Raw genomic sequence first — 21,473 nt, 5'->3', positions numbered from 1 at the left:
ACACACACACACACACACACACACACACACACACACAGAGACACACACCCCTCTAGGCAGTGTACACAATATGAATTACAATGTAAGAACAAAAACAAAACACTTTCACAGAATAAAAACGATTAAAAGCAATTCACAGAGTGAAACATTTAAAATATTTTCACAGGATAAAAACAATTAAACAGTTTTAAATTAATTTTAATTAAAAGCCTGAGAAAACAGGTGTTTGGGGCATTTTAAGGCCCCAAATGGGGGGCGCGCGCCTGATTCACCTCAGAACCAAGGTATGCAGGGAACTGCGCCTAACACTTTCCCCTGAATTGTTTTCCTGCCAAACACCTCATCCCCACCCCCTAAGGAGTTACTTGCTTCAAAGAGCTGTTTGTGGGGTGGGAACTTTAGCAGGAAAATGGTGTGGGGGGGAAGGGTATTACTCTCCCATACACTGAGGTCCTGAGCCCAATCAGTCTTCCCATTACTATTTTAAATAATAAAAAGGGATGCTTGCTGTCCACCTCATGTGTTAACCCCGTCAAGAAAAGATGGGCTTATTGTAAGCAGTCGTTTAGTCCTGTCTTCCCATTATGGTTTCCCCCGCAGCAGGGAAGTGTGAGTTTCCTCACCACAAGGCAAGATACAAGTAAGGTAGAGGAGGGGTATGGTTTTAGAAATACATTACAGTGATCTGGGTCCAGTACAGCAGGGGCTCTCAAACCTAGGTCCCCAGATGTTGCTGGACGACAATGGCCTCTGGCCATTGCACCTGGGGATGATGGGATTTGTAGTCCAACATCTGGGGACTCGAGTTGGAGAACCCCTGCAGGACAGTATAGGCCACACATCTCTTTCCTTTGTGGTGGATTTGTTTGACTAGTTCAAGTCAATGTGTGAAACTTGACTCTCCACCTTCCCCCCCATACTGGGCCTCACCGAAATGTGTGCAAGACGTGCAGCAAAACCGAAGCCAAGGGAGTGCTCTTATCCTGCTGTCCAGGCAGGCAGCTCTTGAGGAGTCTTTTCCCCTCACAATATGCTGCACAGCACTCTGCTAAACCCGCCAGGTCTCCTCAGGGCTCCTGTTGCCGAGTTATCCACATCTGCCTCATCTACGGATTCTCAGCTACCTCTGTAGCACAGCAGATAGCCTTGCCATGTCCCCCAGAATTTAGGGTAGCCCCCGGATTTTGGCTCCTCCCCCCAGCTGCTAAATTCCACCCGGATTTACACAGATTTCAAATGCACTGCCCGGATTGTCCGGATTTTGCTCTGGATCCGACCACAGAGGAGGGCAGAGGAGGAGGGGAAAGTATACAAATCTGTCAAAGAAATAAAATGCAAATAAGTTGCAGCGTAATTTGCAAATTAGGCCACCCGGATTTGGGAAGCTTGAATATGGCAACCCTAACAGCAGAAGACCAAGCTTGCACAAGATCCCCTAGCCTGCCTCCAGGCCTTGCATTCTTTCCCGTGCTGAGGGCTTCTAGTAAAAGCTCCCACAGCAGTCCCTAATACTGCCTTATTCCAGGTATGCCATTTGTTTCCACACCAAAATTGTGCCCGTGTTCTTTACCTTCCTTGTGGTGATGCTCTATGGAAGAGATAGCCCTTTTAAGAGCTGCATAACACATGTGTCTTCAGCACGACTAGTGCCAGGGCATATGCAATGCTGGCATACCAACTCTGCACACCACTGGAAGAGTGCACACAGGGAAGGGCTTTCCAAAGTTACTCCTTCTTTACAGAACTCTGCTGTGGAGAAGGGCAATCTTTATGTGGAGCCAGTAATGCTCAAAAATGCAGTAGTGCTCCTATGCTGGTCTGGTTCATTTCAATGAGTTATAAGCAGCAAAACTAGGGCATGCTCCTTTCATTACTGAGACTGAGGTTCCATTTGGATTTTTTATCTCAGGCATTAAAATGCTTTAGGTTGGCCTCGTTTCTGGCATTCCACGAAGCCATGAAATTGCCACTGTGCAATCATCTAGGTCTTCGACTTCATCTAGAGCAGGGCTGCTCAACTTCAGCCCTCCTGCAGCTATTGGCCTACAGCTCCCTTAATCCCTGGCTATGAGCCACTGTGGCTGGGGATTATGGGAGCTGTAATCCAAAAACATCTGGAGGGCCAAAGTTGAGCAGGGATGTGCACAACTCAAATGCCCAGTGGCCCAAACCAACCATGACTTGGTGTGTGAGGGCCAAGGTCATTTTCAGAATCTATCTATCTATATAATTCTCTAAGGTGTACCCGTGGCTAATCCTGTCCGTGGCAGCTCTCATGAGAGTTCACAAGCAGAAGCATCCTGGTTATTGGGAAGTGGAGATTCCATATGCAGATAGGGAGGAGGAAGACTGTGAGAGCAGAAGCACCATAGAGATTGGGCAGTGGGGATTCCCTATGCCGATAGAGAGGAGGAGCCTGTGATGGTTAAGGTCAGTTGGAATGCAACTGTTATTGGTCGTGAAATGTTCTTGATTGTAGAGGAGAGGAGCCTATATATATATATATATAGAGAGAGAGAGAGAGAGAGAGAGAGAGAGAGAGAGAGAGAGAGAGAGAGAGGGTTTGTGAAGAGAGGGGACATGAGGGAGGAAAGAGTTGCTTCAGGAGAAGGAGGCTGCCGCTGTGTGAATTAGATGGGGGGAAAAGATGAAAACAATCTGTTAACTCAGGAAGGGAGAGAGAGAGACAGAAGGAAAGAAAAAAGAAGATGGGGGGGAGAAAGACAGAGGGGAAGAGCGAGTGGAGGAGAGAGAAAAAGAAGGAAGGGCGAGGGATGGGCCTGAGCCTGTCAGCAGCCTGAGATGAGTGAGCGGCCATGGCGGCGCCTATTGGCAGCAAGGAAGAGTACAGTCAACCACTGCTGCTGTTTGGGGCCACCATAGGCGGAGGGAGGGAGGCAGTCAGGCAAGGGACGGGCCTGTGCCTGTCAGTGGACTGAGGGGAACAAGCAGCCATGGCGGCGACGGCAGCAAGGAAGGGCATGGTCAACCACTGCTGCTGCTCCTCTGGGGGTGAGGGTGGAAAGATCTCTGAGGTGAAGAGGGATGTGGCAGGGGGTGAGGGGAGCAATCAAGTACTAGCACAGATCCTCTGTGTGGGTTAAGCTAATATTAATTATTACATTTAAATTACTTAATATTAATGAAAGAAATTATCAGCTGCCTGTGGATCTTTTCTCCCTATCAAGGGACCCACAAGTTTAACCAAGAATAGAGGCCAGAAAATAGTGAGTGGGGCCCCTGGAATGCATGCCAGCTCCAAACAAAGGCCTAGTCCTCTCCTCTCCCTAAACTACTACTGTTTTCAAGCTGAAATCTTTAGGCATGCTTACTTGCTAAGAACTTTACAAGGAGGGTTCCATTCAGTTGGGGGGGGGAGTGCAACCACGGATAACAGGGCATTAGGGCAATGGGAATCGGGGAATTTGGTTCCCTCACCAGCAAAATCATGCAAAAAAGGGGGCAGAAAGTGGTGGAAATCGGGGGGGGGGGGAGGGAGTGCCATACTGTGCTCTGTCTGTCCCCAGCTGTCCAGCAATGCCCCCAAATGCTCCAATTTTTGGTATTTTCCATGAAAAATCGTGGTGTTGTGTTTTTTTTTGTTTTTTTTACAAAAACAAGCCAGAAATTGGCAGGTAGGAAAATGGCAGGCAGAAATGACCTCAGCGGTAATTTCTGCTCACCCCCGACCTGTGGATAAACATGTCTTAACCCTTTTTTGCCCAGGTTTTTTCATGTATAACGAGGCTGAGTGCCAATTACGGGACAGTGGATATGCAAAACCGCAGATGTCAGGTCCACAGATAACAGGGTTCTCCTGTACTGGGTACACCGTGGGACATATTTCCAAGTAAACGTGCGCAGGATGGCGTGGCTGTAAGGCAGTTTTTCGAGATGATGTCCCCCCCACCCCTTGGAGAAAAGGGGGGAAAGAACGCCTTTCTAGGGTATGCTTTGCCCATGCCCACCTGATGCCAGTGCTGCTGCTGTTCCAACGCACTCCATCAATTGCTGCTGAAGAAACAACAAATAGCTCACCTGCTTGTCTGTCCATAAATGCCAGATACATTTCATCTGGTCTCAAGGAGCTTACTGAGCTGATGCTGCTCATTTGCGGAACAAGCCAAGAGCTCTTCCTGGCTCCTGTTTTTGCTGCAGGATATGCCTACCTGGGGGCCAGCCAAAAAGGCCCTGTGGGCTTGATCCGGACCCCCAGGCCTTATGCTGTGCAGGCCTACTCTAGAGGAAGGCCTTTGGTCCTCTAGATTTCCGCTTGTATTGCTTTGGTTATAGCTCTTAACAGTTTTTATTAAATTTGTATTATCATTATTATTGAATAGTCGCTATATATAATTTGCTAAGACATACCCGTGGCTAATCCCATGTGTGGCAGCTCTCGCAAAAGTTCACGAGCAAGCTGCCGGAAGGGGCAGAGAAAGCATCAGTGGCCGGGGGGCGTGGGGGTGGGAGAAAAAAGGGACAACTTTGAGGCACAGATGCTCTGTGATCGGGCCAGCTAGTGGGTTTTTATTCTGCAAACCACTCTGAGAACACGTTTTCAGGCTAATCAAGTGGGGTACAAATATCAGAATGAGTGAATGTATACATACTTAAATACTCACTAACACAGATGTTGCTGAGTGCACATTAGAACAAGTGATTCCCGCCCCCCTTGGAAGAGGCTCACCAGTCATCCTGAACAAATAATTTGATTTCTTGGTGAATCACTCAAGCAACTGATTTACCCGAATCTGGTAAATCAACCAGGACTGCTTCAGTCCACTTCCTGACATAGAGAGCAGCTGTTGGAAATCAGCCCAAAGGATGATTACGGGGGGGGGGGGGGGGGAATAATAATAAGATACTCTATGCAGCACTCATCTCCCTTCACTGCCACAAATATTATTGCTCCCCATCAAAACCACAAGCCAGCCCAAGCTGAAATCAAACACATGCATATTTTATAAGATAAAAGCTAGCTTAACCATCATTTTCCTCTTCATTTTGCATTTGCTTATCTCTGAAGCAAAGAATAAGTTTTGTTAATTCAGTGTGTCTAGAAGACTCCTTAACTAAAACATTGGACACCAATCTATATACTATCTCTAAAAGTGCTGAATCATTTCATTCTTATGGACAGAGAACCAGAGCACCTGCGAGCCTGTGGGAGGTACTAGCAGACTCAAAGTGACCTGTAGGTATGCTGGTGAACAAAATATCTGGTGGGGGGGACCCTAAGAAGCCAAATAAAAACCCAGACTGCCACTGCGTTAGTCAATGTCAGGACGGAATGTCTGTGAGCTCAGAAGTTGAGAGACAAGCAGGTGGGCAGAGATAATGGAATTCCGTGGCAAGTTGGGGGGGATGGCTCGAACACAAACAGTGGGAAATTTATCAGTTTGAAGAACACTCTTTCAAGATAGCCACAAACCCTCCTGCAGGGGAAAGGAGTGTAAAACTCCACAGCTTTGTGCTTCTGAGGGGAAAGGGGTGTGAGTGAAAAGGCCCTGGGATTGAGCACTAGTACCTCCTGTCCACAAAAACACCCAGAAAACTGACAAAATTCTGAGGGGGAAGGAGTTTTACTCTCTTGCTTTTTTCACCAGCCATTTCATAGCTTTGTGTTTCTGGGGTGGGGTGGGGGGTTGAAAAGGAGTTGAGGCTTAGCAATGACTCAGCAGGGAAATGGTTTGAACCAAGCTAGAGGTTGCTGGTTCGAATCCCCGCTGGTATGTTTCCCAGATTATAGGAAACACCTATATCAGGCAGCAACGATATAGGAAGATGCTGAAAGGCATCATCTCATACTGCATGGGAGATGGCAACCGTCAGCCCCTCCTGTATTCTACCAAAGAAAACCACAGGGCTCTGTGGTCGCCAGGAGTTGACACAGACTCAATGGCACAACTTTACTTTACCAGTGAATATAAGAACAGCCCTGCTAGTGTGCCCCCTCCAACACACAGTGTACCCCCACCCGGCCCCGAACACCCAAAAGACAGGAAACAAAGTTGCATATTTGGTAAGACCCAAGTTAGAACAGGGACCAGGGTGGATAAAAATAATTTTTTTAAAAAAAAATCAGATTTTTTAAATTTAAATCGTATTTTTAAAATAAAATGCTTTTTGAGGAAAAAAATCTATCTAAAGATAGTTTTCTATTTAAGATACATTATAGTCCAAAGGTTATTCATCATGAAATAAGGATTAGTTTTTAATTATGTAGCATGAGGCTGTATATATGCAATATTTAAATTTTTTGGTACATGAATTCCACTAATCCATTCACAATGCCATGCTCTTCCAGAGGTTTCTGTAAGATTATTAGGGGGGGGGATTTCTATCTAGAAGAGGACCAAAAATGAAACCTTCATCTGGTTGTAAATATTAAGATTATACCAGCAAGAATGAGTCTTTATGTAAAAAACCATGATTTAAATCTAGTCTTACTGACTAGTGATTTAAATTGTGATTTAAATCAAATCCACCCTGACAGAGCCTTTGTTGCAAACTTTGTTTTTTCATCCTGCTCAGCCACAGGCTCAGGTAACACTTGCACACTGGGGATATACTGCAACATTTTGTTACGGGTCCATTTTTGTATTATAAGCAAGCATGCTGTCAAACACAACAACAACATAAAATGTGTCTATATTAGAGTCAGTCAAACTTGACTCAAATGCCTTCCAGTTTGTATGAGGACCAGTCACATGTCCTCATACTGTTCTGGAGGAAAAAGAGGTAGACTCCACAGAGTTCAACATGGACCCAGTTATTTAGTCTATTTGGTGTTCCCTGGCCTGACCTGACTACAAATACTTCCAGGTTAAGCCTCCATCTTCATCCGGGCAACAACTAGATGTTTTACAACCTGCCTGTCTGGCTCCCATCTCTCTCTTTTGCATTTGTCTCTAATCCGTCCGTTCACTTACCTGCCTCACTCTCCACTTGCTTTTCCACCTGATTCCTTCCTGCATCCCATGTCCAGCCCCACCAGAGGGACACCTTGGCTCTGGCCTGTGAATGCCTCTATCCTGAACAGTTCATACTGCACAATGCCTATGGCGATCCATGACATGGATTTTGCTTTCCTAGTAAATGCAGTCTGGAAGTCTCTGGTAACATCTCTCCCCAACTCTGTCAAGACTCAATCCACTTAAGTATCCAGACCTGCTGGAGTTGCCTGCAGCCCAGCCCTGACAGCCTGGTTCATTTGTTTTGAAAAATGGTTTGCATACCCTTGCACAGTTTCACAGCTCCATGTCCAAGAGAGCTGCAATAAAAAGCAGAGTGAAGGGGGAAAGGGCCGTCTCCTTGACCCAGTTATTTTGGGCATCTTCTTCTCAGTGCTCTCAGACTATGCTTTTGGCACTGCTGCGCAAGGAGATCAGATGCTGAACGTGTAAAATCTTGCTTGCCTGAAAGCCAAGATCAAGGTGTAGCACATCCTAGTGAGGGAAGCACTGTTTGCAGCTGATGGTGGGCCTATGGCCCACCAGCAAAGTCAGTTACAGATCTACTACTACTACGAATATTTATATACCGCTCTTCTACAAAATTCTCAAAGCAGTTTACAAAGAAAAATAAGTAATACATAAATAAGATGGTTCCCTGTCCCCAAAGGGCTCACAATCTAAAAAGAAACATAAGGTAGACCAGCAACAGCCACTGAATGGATGCTGTGTTGGGGTTGGATAGGGCCCGTTGCTCTCCCCCTGCTAAATATAATAGACCTCAAGGAGCATCTCAAGTAGCATCTAGGGTTATCTTTGAGAACGATCAGGAAGCTACAACAGGTCCAGAATGCAGCGGCTTGCCTACTCATGGGTGCCAGAAAATATGACAGGGTAACACCTCTCCTGCAGTCATTGCACTGGTTGCCTATTCGCTTCCGAGTTCAATTTAAGGTCCTGGTTCTGACCTTCAAAGCCTTGTGGGGCTTGGCACCTGTTTACCAACAGGCCCGCCTCTCCCATCCAGTTACATCCCGTCTGGTTAGATCATCTCAGATGTCCCTTTTGTCGGTCCCTGATTTCCAAGAGGTTCGGGGCTCTGGGACCCGCAAAAGGGCCTTTTCGGTTGCTGCTCCACTTCCTTGGAACACTCTTCCCCTTGTTCGTCTAGCCCCTTCCTTACTGATCTTCAAATCTCTTTTGAAGACTTTTCTTTTTCCAGGCTTTTGCCCTGTAGTTTACTTATTTGTTTTTTGTTAGTTGCTTTAGTTTTTAATTTAGAATGTAATTTTTAATGTTGCCTTGTTTGCATGTTTTTGTGCACTGCCTGGAGTCTCTGGAGTGGGTGGCATATTAAATGTTCCTAATAAATAAATAAAATAAATCCCTCAAGGAGACCTCAAGGAGAATCTCTCTCATTCAGTGCTCCATGTTCTCCTTCACCATCAGCACTAAGAAAACTGCAGTCACTGGACAAGATGTGATACAATAGTCTGTAATCATCCTTGACAACCCCAGCCCAGGGCTGCCAGACTAAAACCCACACACCCACTCCTGTCTCTTTAAAATGGACAAGATGCCTGTGCGCTTGCAGCCTCTCCAGCCCAGTCCTCCCATCACCCCCTCTCCTACTTGCTACACTGCACACCTGCAGCTGGGGAAGACAAAAGGACCACAGAAGGACCAGGAAAGAAGAAGCCATGGATACTTCTTCTCTTGCTTCTTCAGTAACTTTTCAAAGGACAGAATGAACACCCAGATTACAGCCTATAACCTCTTGATGACTCTGCAGTCTCCATTTTCAAAAAAATAGGATCCTCTAACTCCTGAGCAGACAAGGCGAAGCTCAAGAGTGCCCCAAGGCCAGAGGTAACCTAGCAGAAAAGTCTCTTGGGTCCTAGCCGGGTCCTGAAGCCCCTTCTATAGTTTCCATTGCAGTCAGGACTTGAAGTTACTGAGGAATGATCCAGATACACCAAGTAAATCCAAGGGCCCCAGATGAACCCATTAGTATGGCCTCCAGAAAGTGGCAGATGCACTACCATCTGCCACTACACTCAACAAAATGGAGTGTACACAAGTGGAGTGCCACTACGAAACCACCAAGCAGGTGGTGAGCAGCTCAGTCTCTGGCCCTTTAAGAAACTGCAGGAACTTGGAGAAGGGGAGGAGTCCAAGAAGATTTTTCCAGGCTTCCCATCTAACCTGATTGTTCAAGCCTGCATCTGATCATGACCCCCAACACTGATCCAGCCTCACAGTCTTTGACTCACATCCTGTGTCAGAGCAACACAATACTCAGTGACATAAAACTGACTGCAACATACACGCATAACCACAGTGACGTGTTACAACAGGGATGGCTAAATCGTGACTAACAAGCTGCACAAGGTTCTTAGAGAATTCAGACACCAGTCCTGGACAGTTCCACAAACTGAACAGAAAAAACAATTAAAAGGAAAAGGCCTGCAATGTGCACTTGAGCTACGAATGCAGTGGAGGTCACCTTCATAAATTTCACCATCATCTACCATTGCCAAAAGCAAGAAGAAACTGCAGTGGTATCATCTGTTTCAAAGTCCCTGGAAATCACAAGTCATGTGTCGGCTAGGGATAGAGGTGTTAAAAAAACATACAGTTGAGGGCCCATGGGAGGTAAAGAGCACCTTAGACAGCTTTTTAAAAAGCTTTTTAAAAACTCAAGGAGAATAAGAGGCTGTTCTGACAAGTTCTCATGAGAACTGCCAGGATCCACAGAGATCCCTGAAGTTGCGCGGCACCAAACCCAGCACCGAAACCGGGCTCGTAGCCAAAGTTAACCCAGCTGCCGGGATCATGACTGTAGATCATCAGGCGCCTAGAGTGTCCATCCCCTGGGAGAATCCCCCAGTGCACCACGCTCAGTGCATTGTGGGATATCTGGAGGCAGGGACGCATTGTCCCAGCTCTCTGGAGTTTGATCGTCTGGGAGCGTGGAGAGCGCTCCAAGCAACATTCTCTCAATCGTCTGTGGGGGAAGGTGAGCAAAGTGAAGCCTTCCCCCTGCCCCCCCACCCCCGGCCATGGGAACAACCTCGAGGTCTACCAACATCTATGAGACAAGACAGCTAAATGAAACCTGCTTTATACAGACTCAGACCATTGGTCCATCTAACACAGAACTGTCTACACTGATTGACAGTGGCTCTCTAATGTTTCAGAGACAGGTCTTTCCAAGCCCTAAATGTGCTGGGGAGAGACTGAACCAAGGACCTTCATGCAAAACATGTGTTCTGCTGCTAGCTAGGATGCCTCCCTAACAAGGGGGGGGGGCATAAGAAGCTGTTTTATACGGAGTCAAACTATTGGTGCATGTAGTATCATTGATACTGACTGGCAACGGCCCTCCAAGGTTTCAGGCGAGAGTCTTTTCCAGCCTGAAGGTACCAGGGATTGAACCTGGGACCTTCTTCATTCACAGCAGATGCTTTGCCACTGAGCCAGAGCCCGATTCCAATATTCAGGGACATAATGCTTCTGAATACTAGATGCTCCAGAGTGCTAGAACATGGTAGGGCTCTTGCCTCCATACCTCGCTTATAATCTTCACAAAAGCAGTTGGCTATCCACATTAGAAAATGCAGCACTAGGTGGGCTTTTTGCCTGATCCAACAAGGCTGCTCTTGTGTTTTGAGGAAGAGTATACTCTGTGGGGTGGTGCCAGGGGCGTAACTACCATTAGGCAAGGGGAGGCAGTCGTCTTGGGGCCCCACTGCCTCGAGGGGCCCCCCAGAGGCACATCACATGACTCCCCACCCGCCCATGTTGCACCCCCTATGAATTATGTTGAGTCTCTTGGAGATCGGCAGGAGCAGAGAGTAAAAAAACTAGATTCAATGTGAACTGGATATTCACCGTATTCATAATGGGGATGTGAGTGTGAGTGCACTATATATTGTGAAGTGTGTTTGTGTGTGTTTATCAGCGAGGGGCCCATTTTAAAATCTTGTTTCTGGGCCCCCTCCAACCTTGCTACGCCCCTGGGTGGTGCTGTGGGAGAAAAAGGGCAGTAGGGGTTGTAGATTAGGTCCATATTCAGATTTTAGTGTGTGCTGGGTTGCAGTACATGTTTCCAGTTCCTCAGCACCCATTTTAGTTGTTTCAGAAGCCAGCCTGAACAGAGAGCTAAATAAATTATTGCCAAGTACCAGCATCAAATTCCTAGTCTTCCAAGTAACTAGGGCACCAGAATTATTCCAACCCTCAAGTATACTGATTCTTTGGAATGTTTCACCTATCCCAATATTGTAAGGATTTGTCCATACAAAAAATATTGTTCCACTTTAGTTTCAGTTGTAATTAAAAACTCATTCAGTGACATCTTTGTAAAATATCTGCAGGTCAGTCTAGCCAAGCATCAGTAGAAATGAATAGATAACAAGTTGCTCTGTAAATCAGGTACCTAAACAGGTACAAAAAACAAGCAGTGGAAGAAGGGCAAGAACATACATTGAAAGGAAGGGTTCAGTGTCCAAGTAGTGGATATTCTGATCACTTCTCAGCATGACCTCCTATTTGGGATACGTTGTCCAGGCAACAATCTGTGGTGACTGATGCCAGCTGTTTCACACATTCAGGTTATCAAGTGATAACCAGTGTTCCCTCATGAGAACTGCAGTTATCACCAGGCATGCACATGTGCGTGTACCCACAGGTTTTTTGATGTCCACTCAGTTAAGTTTAGATCATGCTCAGCCTGAATCAGGAAGGCCCCACTCTGCATGGACGTGTATGCACACTGCTGGGGCAGAGCAAAGGGAGTAGAGGACGTGCTTAAATCTCATTGGCCCTGTCTCGGAGCATGCAGAGCTTGACAACCCATCATGTGACGGATGCCCTCCCCATACTTGGAAAAAACCCCTAAGAGAACACTGGTGATAACTGCATCTTATCACATGATTAACATGTGTGACAGCCACTGTTCCCTCTCTAAGGAGTGCACATGTGCAAGTTTTTGGATGTCTGCTCAGTTCACTTTCGGTCCCGCTCAAGTTGAACCAGAAAGGCCCCATTCTGAATGTAGGTGCGCACACACAGCCTTGATACTGCCACCCAGAACAAAACTCATTCTGCACAGTGATGAAAAAAGTTAGAGGGACTACTGGTGACAGCACCCTTGAGAAGGAAATTGTCCCATACACTCAAGACCTCGTTAGATGGCTTTTGCGGATTTAAATAAAATGTATGCATATGATTTATGCACTGCTCTACTATAAACCCTACTGCTGTCATGCAATACTAGGTTAAAAAAAAAAGCCTGGGTAAGATCTAACAAGCCCTGTGTTGGGGTTTCTGCACATGCAACACAGTTTCTCGGGCCCCTCTGCTCCCTCCTACCTCAGCCAGCCCTTTCCTGAAAGTCAAGGGACCCTTGGGAACGGACTCCAACACAGTGAAAGGTACTGAAGTTGGAAGTGGAGATAGGGAAAGCTCTCCTGTATGTGCTGTGCCGAAAGGGTTGGGCATGGATGCTCATGGAGCTCTTTGGATCTAAGATTATGGATACAATAGAAATTAAGAAACTAATACTAATACTAATACTGTTTATATACCACTTTTCAACAAAGTCTCCAAAGCGGTTTACATAGAAAAATAAATAATAAATAAATAAAATGGTTCCCTGTCCCCAAAGGGCTCATAGTCTAAAAATAAATATAAGGTAAACAGATACTGGAGGGAAAACTACCCTGTATGTGCCAAAATAGTTGGGAAGGCTCACGAAGCTCCTTGGATCTAGGGTTATGGATACAATAGAAATCAAGAAGAACATTCTAATAGCTTTCTTTACTGGCTTCCTATTGGTTGACTTCCTCTGCTGAAGCAAAATGGATAGCAATTCTTTGTTCAAGGCAGCCACAGGTAAAGCTAGAACACCAAGGACTGGCAAGTAGTAGGCCTTGGAAATATCTGGGTCCTTGTTTTCACACTTGCTCAGACAAATCAACATCCACATCTATCATATCCTGTTACTTAAGGTGAAACAAAGCAAATTCTTTCATTTCAGAAAAGAACAAAAACCTGTTAAATGATTATTCCCCTGTTCAGGATCAGCTACTGAGAGAAGGCAGATTCCAACATGAGGTCTTGATAAGAGGACCAGCCCTCAAATATTAATCTGCATTTTCAGCTTAAAAGGATGGCCTACATGCAAAAGGAAAAAGAAAAAAACTCCCAAAAAATCTCTTGGAGAACAGGATGTCTGAATATATTACATGGAAACATCCAAAGATTCATAAACAATATCTGTTCAGGTTTCTCATGTTACAGAAAACAGTTCTCATCATAATATTTAAATGAAAAAATCCTTTGCAAAAAGCAAGAGAAGATAAAGGCAGCTTACAACACACACACAGCCACAGCCACACAAACAGGGTACAATGCTATTTCCAGAACCTAAATTCAATCAGAGCATTAACACAAAATGAAGTATTAATACTTACAGTTTCAGAATAGCCTATAAAAGCATAAAGGTGATCTCATGTAACCTTATGGATTTCAGCTGACCCTCTGAGGGGAGAAGGGGAAGACCCAGTGCAGACTAGCCACCTATATTCTTCCCCATCATGTAACATGGATTAGTGACTTCTGAAACAGACATCTATAGCCAAACATAAAACCTCTGTATACTGACATTAAACATAACACAAAAATGAAATCACAGCATACACTTGAATCCCTCATGCAAGCTACTAAATGCCCTGTCAGATCTGAGAAGCACAATACATTATACCTGCTTTAAAAAGCTATATACAATATTTCCAGGCTCAGCAAATTGCATACTACTTTCAATACACTACAATTTATGCTTTAAATACCTTATGTCATCTGCTCCACAATCAGGAAATAAAGAGGTTCCTTAATGCTTGTGTCACCCTCTAAATGCAGCCAACCCTGCCTGTCACCAGCCTCCATGAAACTTACCCAATCAAAATACTCCTAAGGCTTTTAAGATTGTCTACTTTATTCTGCTTGAATACAATGGACAACCTAAATTTCAAACTAGATCAGAACACATTTTTCTACTGTTTATCCTCCATCTTTATTTGTTTTTTTCTATGATTGCAGATTTATAATATCAGCTGCCAGCTAGGACAGGCTGAATTTTGGTAACATCATAATGCTCATAAGATTCCAGAGCTGCTGGTGATTTCCTGTTTTAGGAAGTCACATTTTCTAGCAAAGAATCCCCCAAGGCAAAAATGTTTAGTGCTCCAATATGATCTCCACGGGTCTTTGTTCTTCTTCCCTTTGCCACATTCATTATTGCTTTCTCCCACCTCCCACCGCTCCCTTTCTCTGAAGCCTCTAGCTTCAATATAAGAACAAAATACCTTTCCTAATCTAAGCACACATTTATTTTTTAGAGAAGGAAAACAAATCTTATCCATTATCCAACACTCTGAAGCTTCGAGTCAGGAGGAGACATTCCTTACCAGCTGATGCTGTGTCCATCCGGTTTCCTACTGCATGTAATTAATGCTCAGTATTGTAATTTATGCCACTAGTAATCCACTGGAGTTCTACAAAACCCTTAAAATACATCCCCCTCCACTGGGCTGCAAAAGCCCTCAACACCATACAGTTGAGGAACAAAACGCATAGTATGTTTACATGTCAGTACATCCCTATTGGCACAAACATGTATGCTCGCCTCAAAATTCCTTTAACTTACAAATAAAGACCAGGTTATCTAATTTTGCCAGAAGGCAAAAGAAACCATCTTTTGTTAATGATAAGATGAAAAATTATAAGCATTTAAGGGCCAAATAATGCAAAACAGCTCTCTGCCATGTGGTCTACAATTTTTGATTGTCATATAGGGGCCTGTTCTTTTATGATTTAACAGTAGAGAGGAAATGTCTGCCTACAAGGTATATCAAAGGAAGGCATTATCGTTAGCTTGGCTATCAATAAGCCTTTATAAACAATAGCTTTAATCCTATTAAACCTGGATGAGGTTAATAGCATCTCTGCACCTTAATTCAGACCACTATTTATTCTCTAATGTGCCCGGGTGTGGAATCACAAATCACGTTCAGGTTTTGTACACATGTTATCTCCACGCTATTGTGACCATACTCAAAAAATACCATCGCTCACCTTGTGTACCTTGACCTGTGACAATTTTTTTTTAATGCCAAGGATCAGCTATAAGCCACAGATGCATAACCACTGCAAACCTGAAAGGGTTAAAGGCAGCCCCAATCAATAGGCCTACAAGGAAAAAAGAAAAGAGCATGGCTTTATAGTCTCTTTTGCAAATGCTTTCATGCACAATTCTACAACAACACTTTTTTCGCTCTTGGCCTTTAACAGAGAGACAAACACACACATACAGACTTAAATGTTCTTTTTCCCCCTGAAAAGAAGCCTGCAAGGAGGCACCCTGTAAATAAAACAGCATGCAAAAGCAGCAATCCTGAGTCACAAGCATCAGTAGAAACACAAATCCATTTTTATTTTGTTCAGCTTAAAATAAAAAATAAAAACTGCAAAGGAAGTCCTAGCAAAACAAAGGAAACATATTTTTTTTAATAAGGGTGATAAATCTCAGCTCTTGTCCATCCCTTCAGCAAAAGAAAAACCAAACCAAAAATTAAAAAGAGGCATGAACAGCCAAAGTAATCGCAGTTACTGCAAATATGTACATAGATACACAGAATCCTTTATGACTACATTAGCCACATACCAGTGCTGTGTGTCTAAAGTGTGCATTCACATATTGTTAGGGGATGGTATCTTTCTGCAAGATCCTCTGCTTTTGGCTGCCATGAAGGGAGGAAGCTATCCCACTGTAGTAGCTCAGTGACTGCATTGTGTTCAGGAGCTGATCTGCCTCAAACCAGTTTCAGCCGGTTCTGGTCACCCTACATAAAAAGCTATGGCAACCCTCGCTGAGTTGCCAACAAGTCCCTGAAAATCAGAGGGGCTCGGTTGTTTTCTGCTCGGATGTGAGGGCAATTTCTGTCTTGTCCCCCGTTTTTCAGTCACAGCCCCCTCACACACACACACACACACACACACACACAGACACCCCTCCTCACAACTGCATTCCACACACAAACATTCCCCTTTCCTTTTTCCTCCCCAACTTACCTCCCAGAACCTGGCTGAAAAGCTCTGTGTGTGTGTGTGTGTGTGTGTCTGTAGCTAACAAAGAGAGACTGCAATAAAAAAAAAATCCTCACAGGATCTCCTTATTGCTGCACAAAGGAGACTCGGCCACAGGAGCAAGAGGGTGACTGCTAAGCAGGCTTCCCCCCCTCTGCTCCCCAAGAGGATGAGATGTTTCTAATCAGCACCCTACCTTCTCCTAGTGACAGTATCTGGCCATCTGTAAATGCTCAGAACCCTACCCTGGCATGCATATCCTCCCAGTATGTGGGGTGGCTGTATTCTCACTCCCCTTAATGCTAATTATTAAAGGGGCTTTTCTACCCATCCTTGCCCATTAGCAACACATATGCAAGTTTACTGTCTTGTGGCAAGCCCTTTTCACGAAAAGATTATTTCACAGCAAGGCCTTTCCTTCTCCTATATCAGCCGTCATCCCCACAAAGAGGCCCCCAGTTACTCTTTCTACAAAGATGTCATGGCCTAAATGCAAGACAAAACTATGTTTTATGTGCCTCCCTGGATACAAGGCCCGTCCTCCACCTATAATAACTGTGTAGGAAAGGGAATTCCTGAAGCATTCTGCCATGACAAGTCTCATCTTTTGACATTCCTCCGCCCAGCGCCCACACTATTAAAAGCAGAATTCCCTACCCCTGGGATTCTCAATTTTGTGTCCCTAGATGTTGTAATCTGGTATCTGGAAACTCAAGATTGAGAGCACCTGCCCTAACTCAAACTATTCAGGCCCTAAAGTTAAAGTGTGCCGTCGAGTCGGTGTCGACACCTGGCGACCACAGAGCTCTCTGGTTGTCTTTGGTAGAATACAGGAGGGGCTGACCATTGCCATCTCCCATGCAGCATGAGATGATGCCTTTCAGCATCTTCCTATATCACTGCTGCCCAATATAGGTGTTTCCCATAGTCTGGGAAACACACCAGCAGGGATTTACCAGGAAACACCAATATAGGTGTTTCCCATAGTCTGGGAAACATACCAGCAGGGATTCGAACCGGAAACCTCTGGCTTGCTAGTCAAGCCATTTCCCCACTGCTCCTTTAGGTGGCTACTCCTTCCTATACAAAGACAATCTTTTAACCGGAGGTCCTCACTGGATTCTATGTCCTCCACCCAACTTTCCTTCACATATTTGGCCCTTTGATCTATCCACCTCTCCACATCTCAGTGCACCAAGATGTCTCTTAGTGTTCTTGATCCTCAGCACTACCTTCATATGTACGAATAATTCAAATCCTCATCACACAAAATGCTCCTACAAATGGCCTATTTAAAAATAAATAACTCTCCCCTTCACTTCTATGTAATGGGATAATTTATCATAATTTAATGGTCCCTAGAAATTGTTGGAGTACAACTCTCCCATCATCTGGGGACTGAAGCTGGAGAACCCCTGGGGTACCCATAATTTAGTATTATGGGTAGTATATTTACTAATTTAGAATCGATTGGTTGCTAACAGTGTCATTCTATGTGAAGTCTTTGGGACAGAATGCCTCTCTTTGCTAACAGCTTGTTCCTGGGCTTAAAACAGCGCTGGAGCCCAAGGTTGGGTTGACGAGACACTACGGTGAATAATACAGTATTGATTGCCTGTATCAGAAATCTCCATCATCCTTGCACAAACACAGCTTCTAAATACTATATTATCTTAACCCCTCATCCCAAACTTCTATTTCCAATTTTAATGGTTCTCCCTATGATGGATAGGCTACTTGCATACGTGAGGTTACCAACCTAAAGCTTCTCACCAATGGCTGACTCCTATGCCATACTGGTAAGGTACGGAGGCTGGCATCACACAGGATGATCAGATCATAAAGATGCTTCCTGTGCTACCATTTTTCTCCAAATGATCCGGACCACCTTCATGATATTTATTACATTTATATCCTGCTTTTCTTCCATCATGGAGCTCAAGATGGCATACATGAGGTTTCCAGATGGCCACCCTTCCAGCTGGTCACCCATCCAAGCACTGACCAGACCTAGAACCTACTAAGCTTCAGCAAGGCAGCTATATCATGTGCCCTCAGACCCTGGGATTTCCTGTGAGGTTATTGTACTAACTTTCCAAAAACAACTGTTTCGCAAAGGGAAAGAGATTTTACTGCACTTACAGTTTGTGGTCTCCTTCATACAAACATATACATGTTCCAGTGTAGGATGAGAGTCAGCCAAGAAGGAGCAGCTTTGCAGGGGCAAATCATTCCACAAAGTTAATGTAGTGTTGGGCCTACTTTCTCACCAAGGTAGTTTCCTCATCTTTCTCACCAGAGCAATGAGAGAGGACCTTGACCATGTTTTCTCTGCTACAGTTTTCCACCCAACATTTTCCTTCTATCTCTTGCCACTACCCCATCTTCGCAATACAGCAGGGGGTCTCAACCATAAGTCCCCAAGTGTTATTTCATCATCCCTAGCCACAGTGTCCTTAGCCTGGTATGCATGGGAGTTGCAGAACAACATCTGGGGACCTTAGGTTGGAAATGGCCACAATAGAGCATTCCCTAGTCATGGTTCCTCCAGAATACTGACTGCCCAATAGTTCCATGCTGTTGCCACAGTTCATACATTACCCTAAAAACATGGCTGTCACTGAAGAACCATCTCCGCAGGGTAGGATAGGCTTCATGTTCCAGAAGTAACTATGCAAACACCAAGGGGGTAGTGAAAGGATGGTTTTGGCGGCGGCGGCTCCATCACAAAGGTAACACATTAATTTCCTCTTAAATACATTTCTTATCCCACCCTTCCTCCAAAGAGCTCATGGCAACACACATGGTCTTCCCACTCCATTTTCTCCTCACAACAATCCTGGGAAGTAGTGAGAGTGACTGGCTCAAAATCTCCTGCTGAGCTTCATGGCTGAATGGGGATATGAACCCAGGTCTTCCTGGTCCAAGTCTAGCACACCATCCACCCCATAGAGTTTTAGAATGGATTCCGGCAATCCCAAACCACATGGCTAAAAGACTGGACAAGTGGTCACCTCATCTGATTATGTGGTTAAAACTCTCATTGACGACCACTCTGCAGACCCACAGAAATGCAAGCAGGCAAAGAAGGGGTGATGTGCTAAGCCTAACCACATGGTCTGAGGTGGCAGATGGCAACCTTCCCCCACAGGCCATAGGTGCCATGCAATAATTTTCTAATCCTCTCCAGTACAGCTCACAGTCATCTGAATCCATCACCATGACATCGACATGGATTAGAATCACCACTTCGCTCAAAAGTGTGCATTCAGTGAGAAGGATCCATCCTTTCATTATCCCCTTGTGAATACAATATATTCACTAAAGGTAGGGGGGGGTGCAGCTATAATTGAGCAGATGGGTTCAAAGAACCCAGCCCCACCCCCCAGCTCCACTCCTCCCTATTTTCTTCATTATCTCCCTCACTCCGAGGGGACGCTGGGGAGAGGGGTGAACTCAGGCCCCCTCTCCCCTAGCTACACCCCTGACGAAAGGACATTATGGACATTTGGCTAAAGCCAAATGAAATGACTTTGTGGGGGTGCCCCATTCAATGCTAGAGCAACAATCCCTAAACTGCTTCTGGCTCTCTGCCTCACCTCTTCCTGCAGCTCAGTTATAATTTAACGGGCCATCTTACCCAGAGGCCTCCAGATGTTGCTGGACGGCAAGTCCCACCATTCCCAGCCGCGATGGCCTTGGAGCTCTGCCCATGCCTTGGAAAAAGCATTGCTGCTGCCCTGCCTGATGATGATCTGGAGTAGGGGTTCTCAGCCTTGGGTCCGAAGAAGTTCTTGGGCTCCAATTCCCATAATCCCCAGCCACAACAGCCAAATGCTGGGGTTGATGGGAGTTGCAGTCCAGGAACGTCATGGGGCGGGCGAGTGGGGTTTAAAGCTCAGAGTCTCCAGAACAGATACAGACTTGGGACTAGTAAAGCTGAACTCACTGGAGTGCTGGGGTTCACTTCTGAATAAACGCCCCTGGGATCGGGCTGGCTAAGGATACACTGAGGAAGGCGGGGAGAGGTCGGCCAGACACAAGAGGCCATTGTCTAGGGCTAAGCTAGTCATCTGCGTGCAACAGAGCCGCCGCGGGGCTCTACAAACAAGGGGTGCCCAGCAGTGATGGGGCTGTGATGCAGAAGGGACCTGCCTCAATAGATATTTGCAGGGAGGGCACCCTATGGCGGCGGGCGGGGGGGGGGCTATTATTCAGAGCAGGGAAAAGCTCTCCTCCATAAATCGCTTGGCCCCAGCCGGGTTGCAGATCAAGAGCAAAGAGATTCCCGAGCGCTAGGATTTATCGTCCGACTCCACACATCCCCTAAAAATAAACAAAAGCTTCCGAAATTTAGCAAGCCAAAAGTCTGGGGAACTGGAGAGCAGTAGCTCGGAGATGCACCACCCTCCACAAACCTCCACCTAGTAGCCGCGCTCCCTGAAACCTTCCAGATCGGGCAGTTCTACCGCCTGCCACGGTGGCCTAATCTCCGGCGGCAGCGTCTGCCTCTTGGCTGCCTAGTCGTCGCCGGCGAGCGTTCGGCAGGCATTCCCCGGCTGCAGAGAGCTCCAGCGGCCTGGCTGGCTGGGAAACCTGGGACCGTTTCCTAGATATCCCCCGATCCCTTTGGGCGGAGGCCGCCACCGCTCTTGCAGCCTGCCTGCCGCTTCTTGGCGGCCGCGCCGGGGCATTTGCAGCGAGAGCTCCGGGGAGGAAGAAGCGGCGGCGGCTCTGCGGTCCCTTTTTTGCAGGGCATGCTGCTGTAGCAAGATCCGTGGGGGACGTTGGAAGATATTTATGTGTCCTTCTCTTGTGTGTATGCGCCAGTTAAAGAGTCAGAGGAGCTGCAGCAGCCAGGCCCCACCAGGCTGGAAGGGAGGGAGGGAGGGAAATATCTAGAGAGATAGAGAGATAGATTCATCTTCCCCGATTCCCCCACATTGCATGCAAACGCCTCACCCCCATGCAAACAGACCTGCTGCTGCTGGTAGCCTTGTGCAAAAGGCCAGTGTGCTGGAACCCGGGGAGGGGCTGATCCTGCAAGGGGTGCTTTCAGGCAGACATGTTTACGGGCTCCCTCTCCCTGCCACAGCAGCCTGCAGAGAGAGGCCTGGCTTTAAAAGATGGTTGCACATAATGGCAGGCAGAGAGAGAGAGAGAGAGAGGCTCTTGCTGGGACTAGAGGAGAAGGTGGGGGGTGGGGGCTGCCTCTGTGGCTTGGAGAAAGGGATGGATGGATAGATGGATGGGGTGGGTGGAAGAGAATCTCCCCTGTGGATTCAATTTAAAACTTGTCACTGGAGTGTGAAGTGGGGGGAGAAAGATCCCCCCCCCGCCTTTATTAGTGGTTCTTCTGAAGCATTTTCT

At 46.0% G+C, this 21,473-nt stretch overlaps 1 protein-coding gene across 12 annotated transcripts in view; it reads right to left on the bottom strand.

Moving 5' to 3' along the window:
- Positions 1–21,242, bottom strand: part of ZNF532 (zinc finger protein 532) — a 72,390-nt gene extending 51,148 nt beyond the window's left edge. Inside the window, exons 1-2 of one of the 12 annotated variants that reach the window (XM_053295985.1) lie at positions 21,082–21,242; positions 15,093–15,206 (exon numbers count right to left, since the gene is read on the bottom strand). Coding sequence is in view for 2 of the 12 variants with exons in the window: in XM_053295992.1 (XP_053151967.1) it covers positions 19,744–19,976 (233 nt within the window). In the remaining 10 variants the exon portion in view is untranslated. Of the gene's footprint in view, positions 1–272; positions 639–13,807; positions 13,995–14,425; positions 14,488–15,092; positions 15,207–15,681; positions 18,113–18,704; positions 19,687–19,743; positions 20,930–21,081 lie in introns of those variants that run through there. The other 11 variants (XM_053295984.1, XM_053295983.1, XM_053295993.1 and 8 more) reach the window with 11 other exon arrangements.
- Between the last annotated feature and the right edge of the window lie 231 nt (positions 21,243–21,473).

This window comes from Hemicordylus capensis, chromosome 2 (genome assembly GCF_027244095.1).
Source record: "Hemicordylus capensis ecotype Gifberg chromosome 2, rHemCap1.1.pri, whole genome shotgun sequence".
NCBI classification, from domain to species: Eukaryota; Metazoa; Chordata; class Lepidosauria; order Squamata; family Cordylidae; genus Hemicordylus; species Hemicordylus capensis.
Note: the sequence above shows the minus strand (reverse complement) of the source record. Positions and strands in the feature narration are given on the sequence as shown.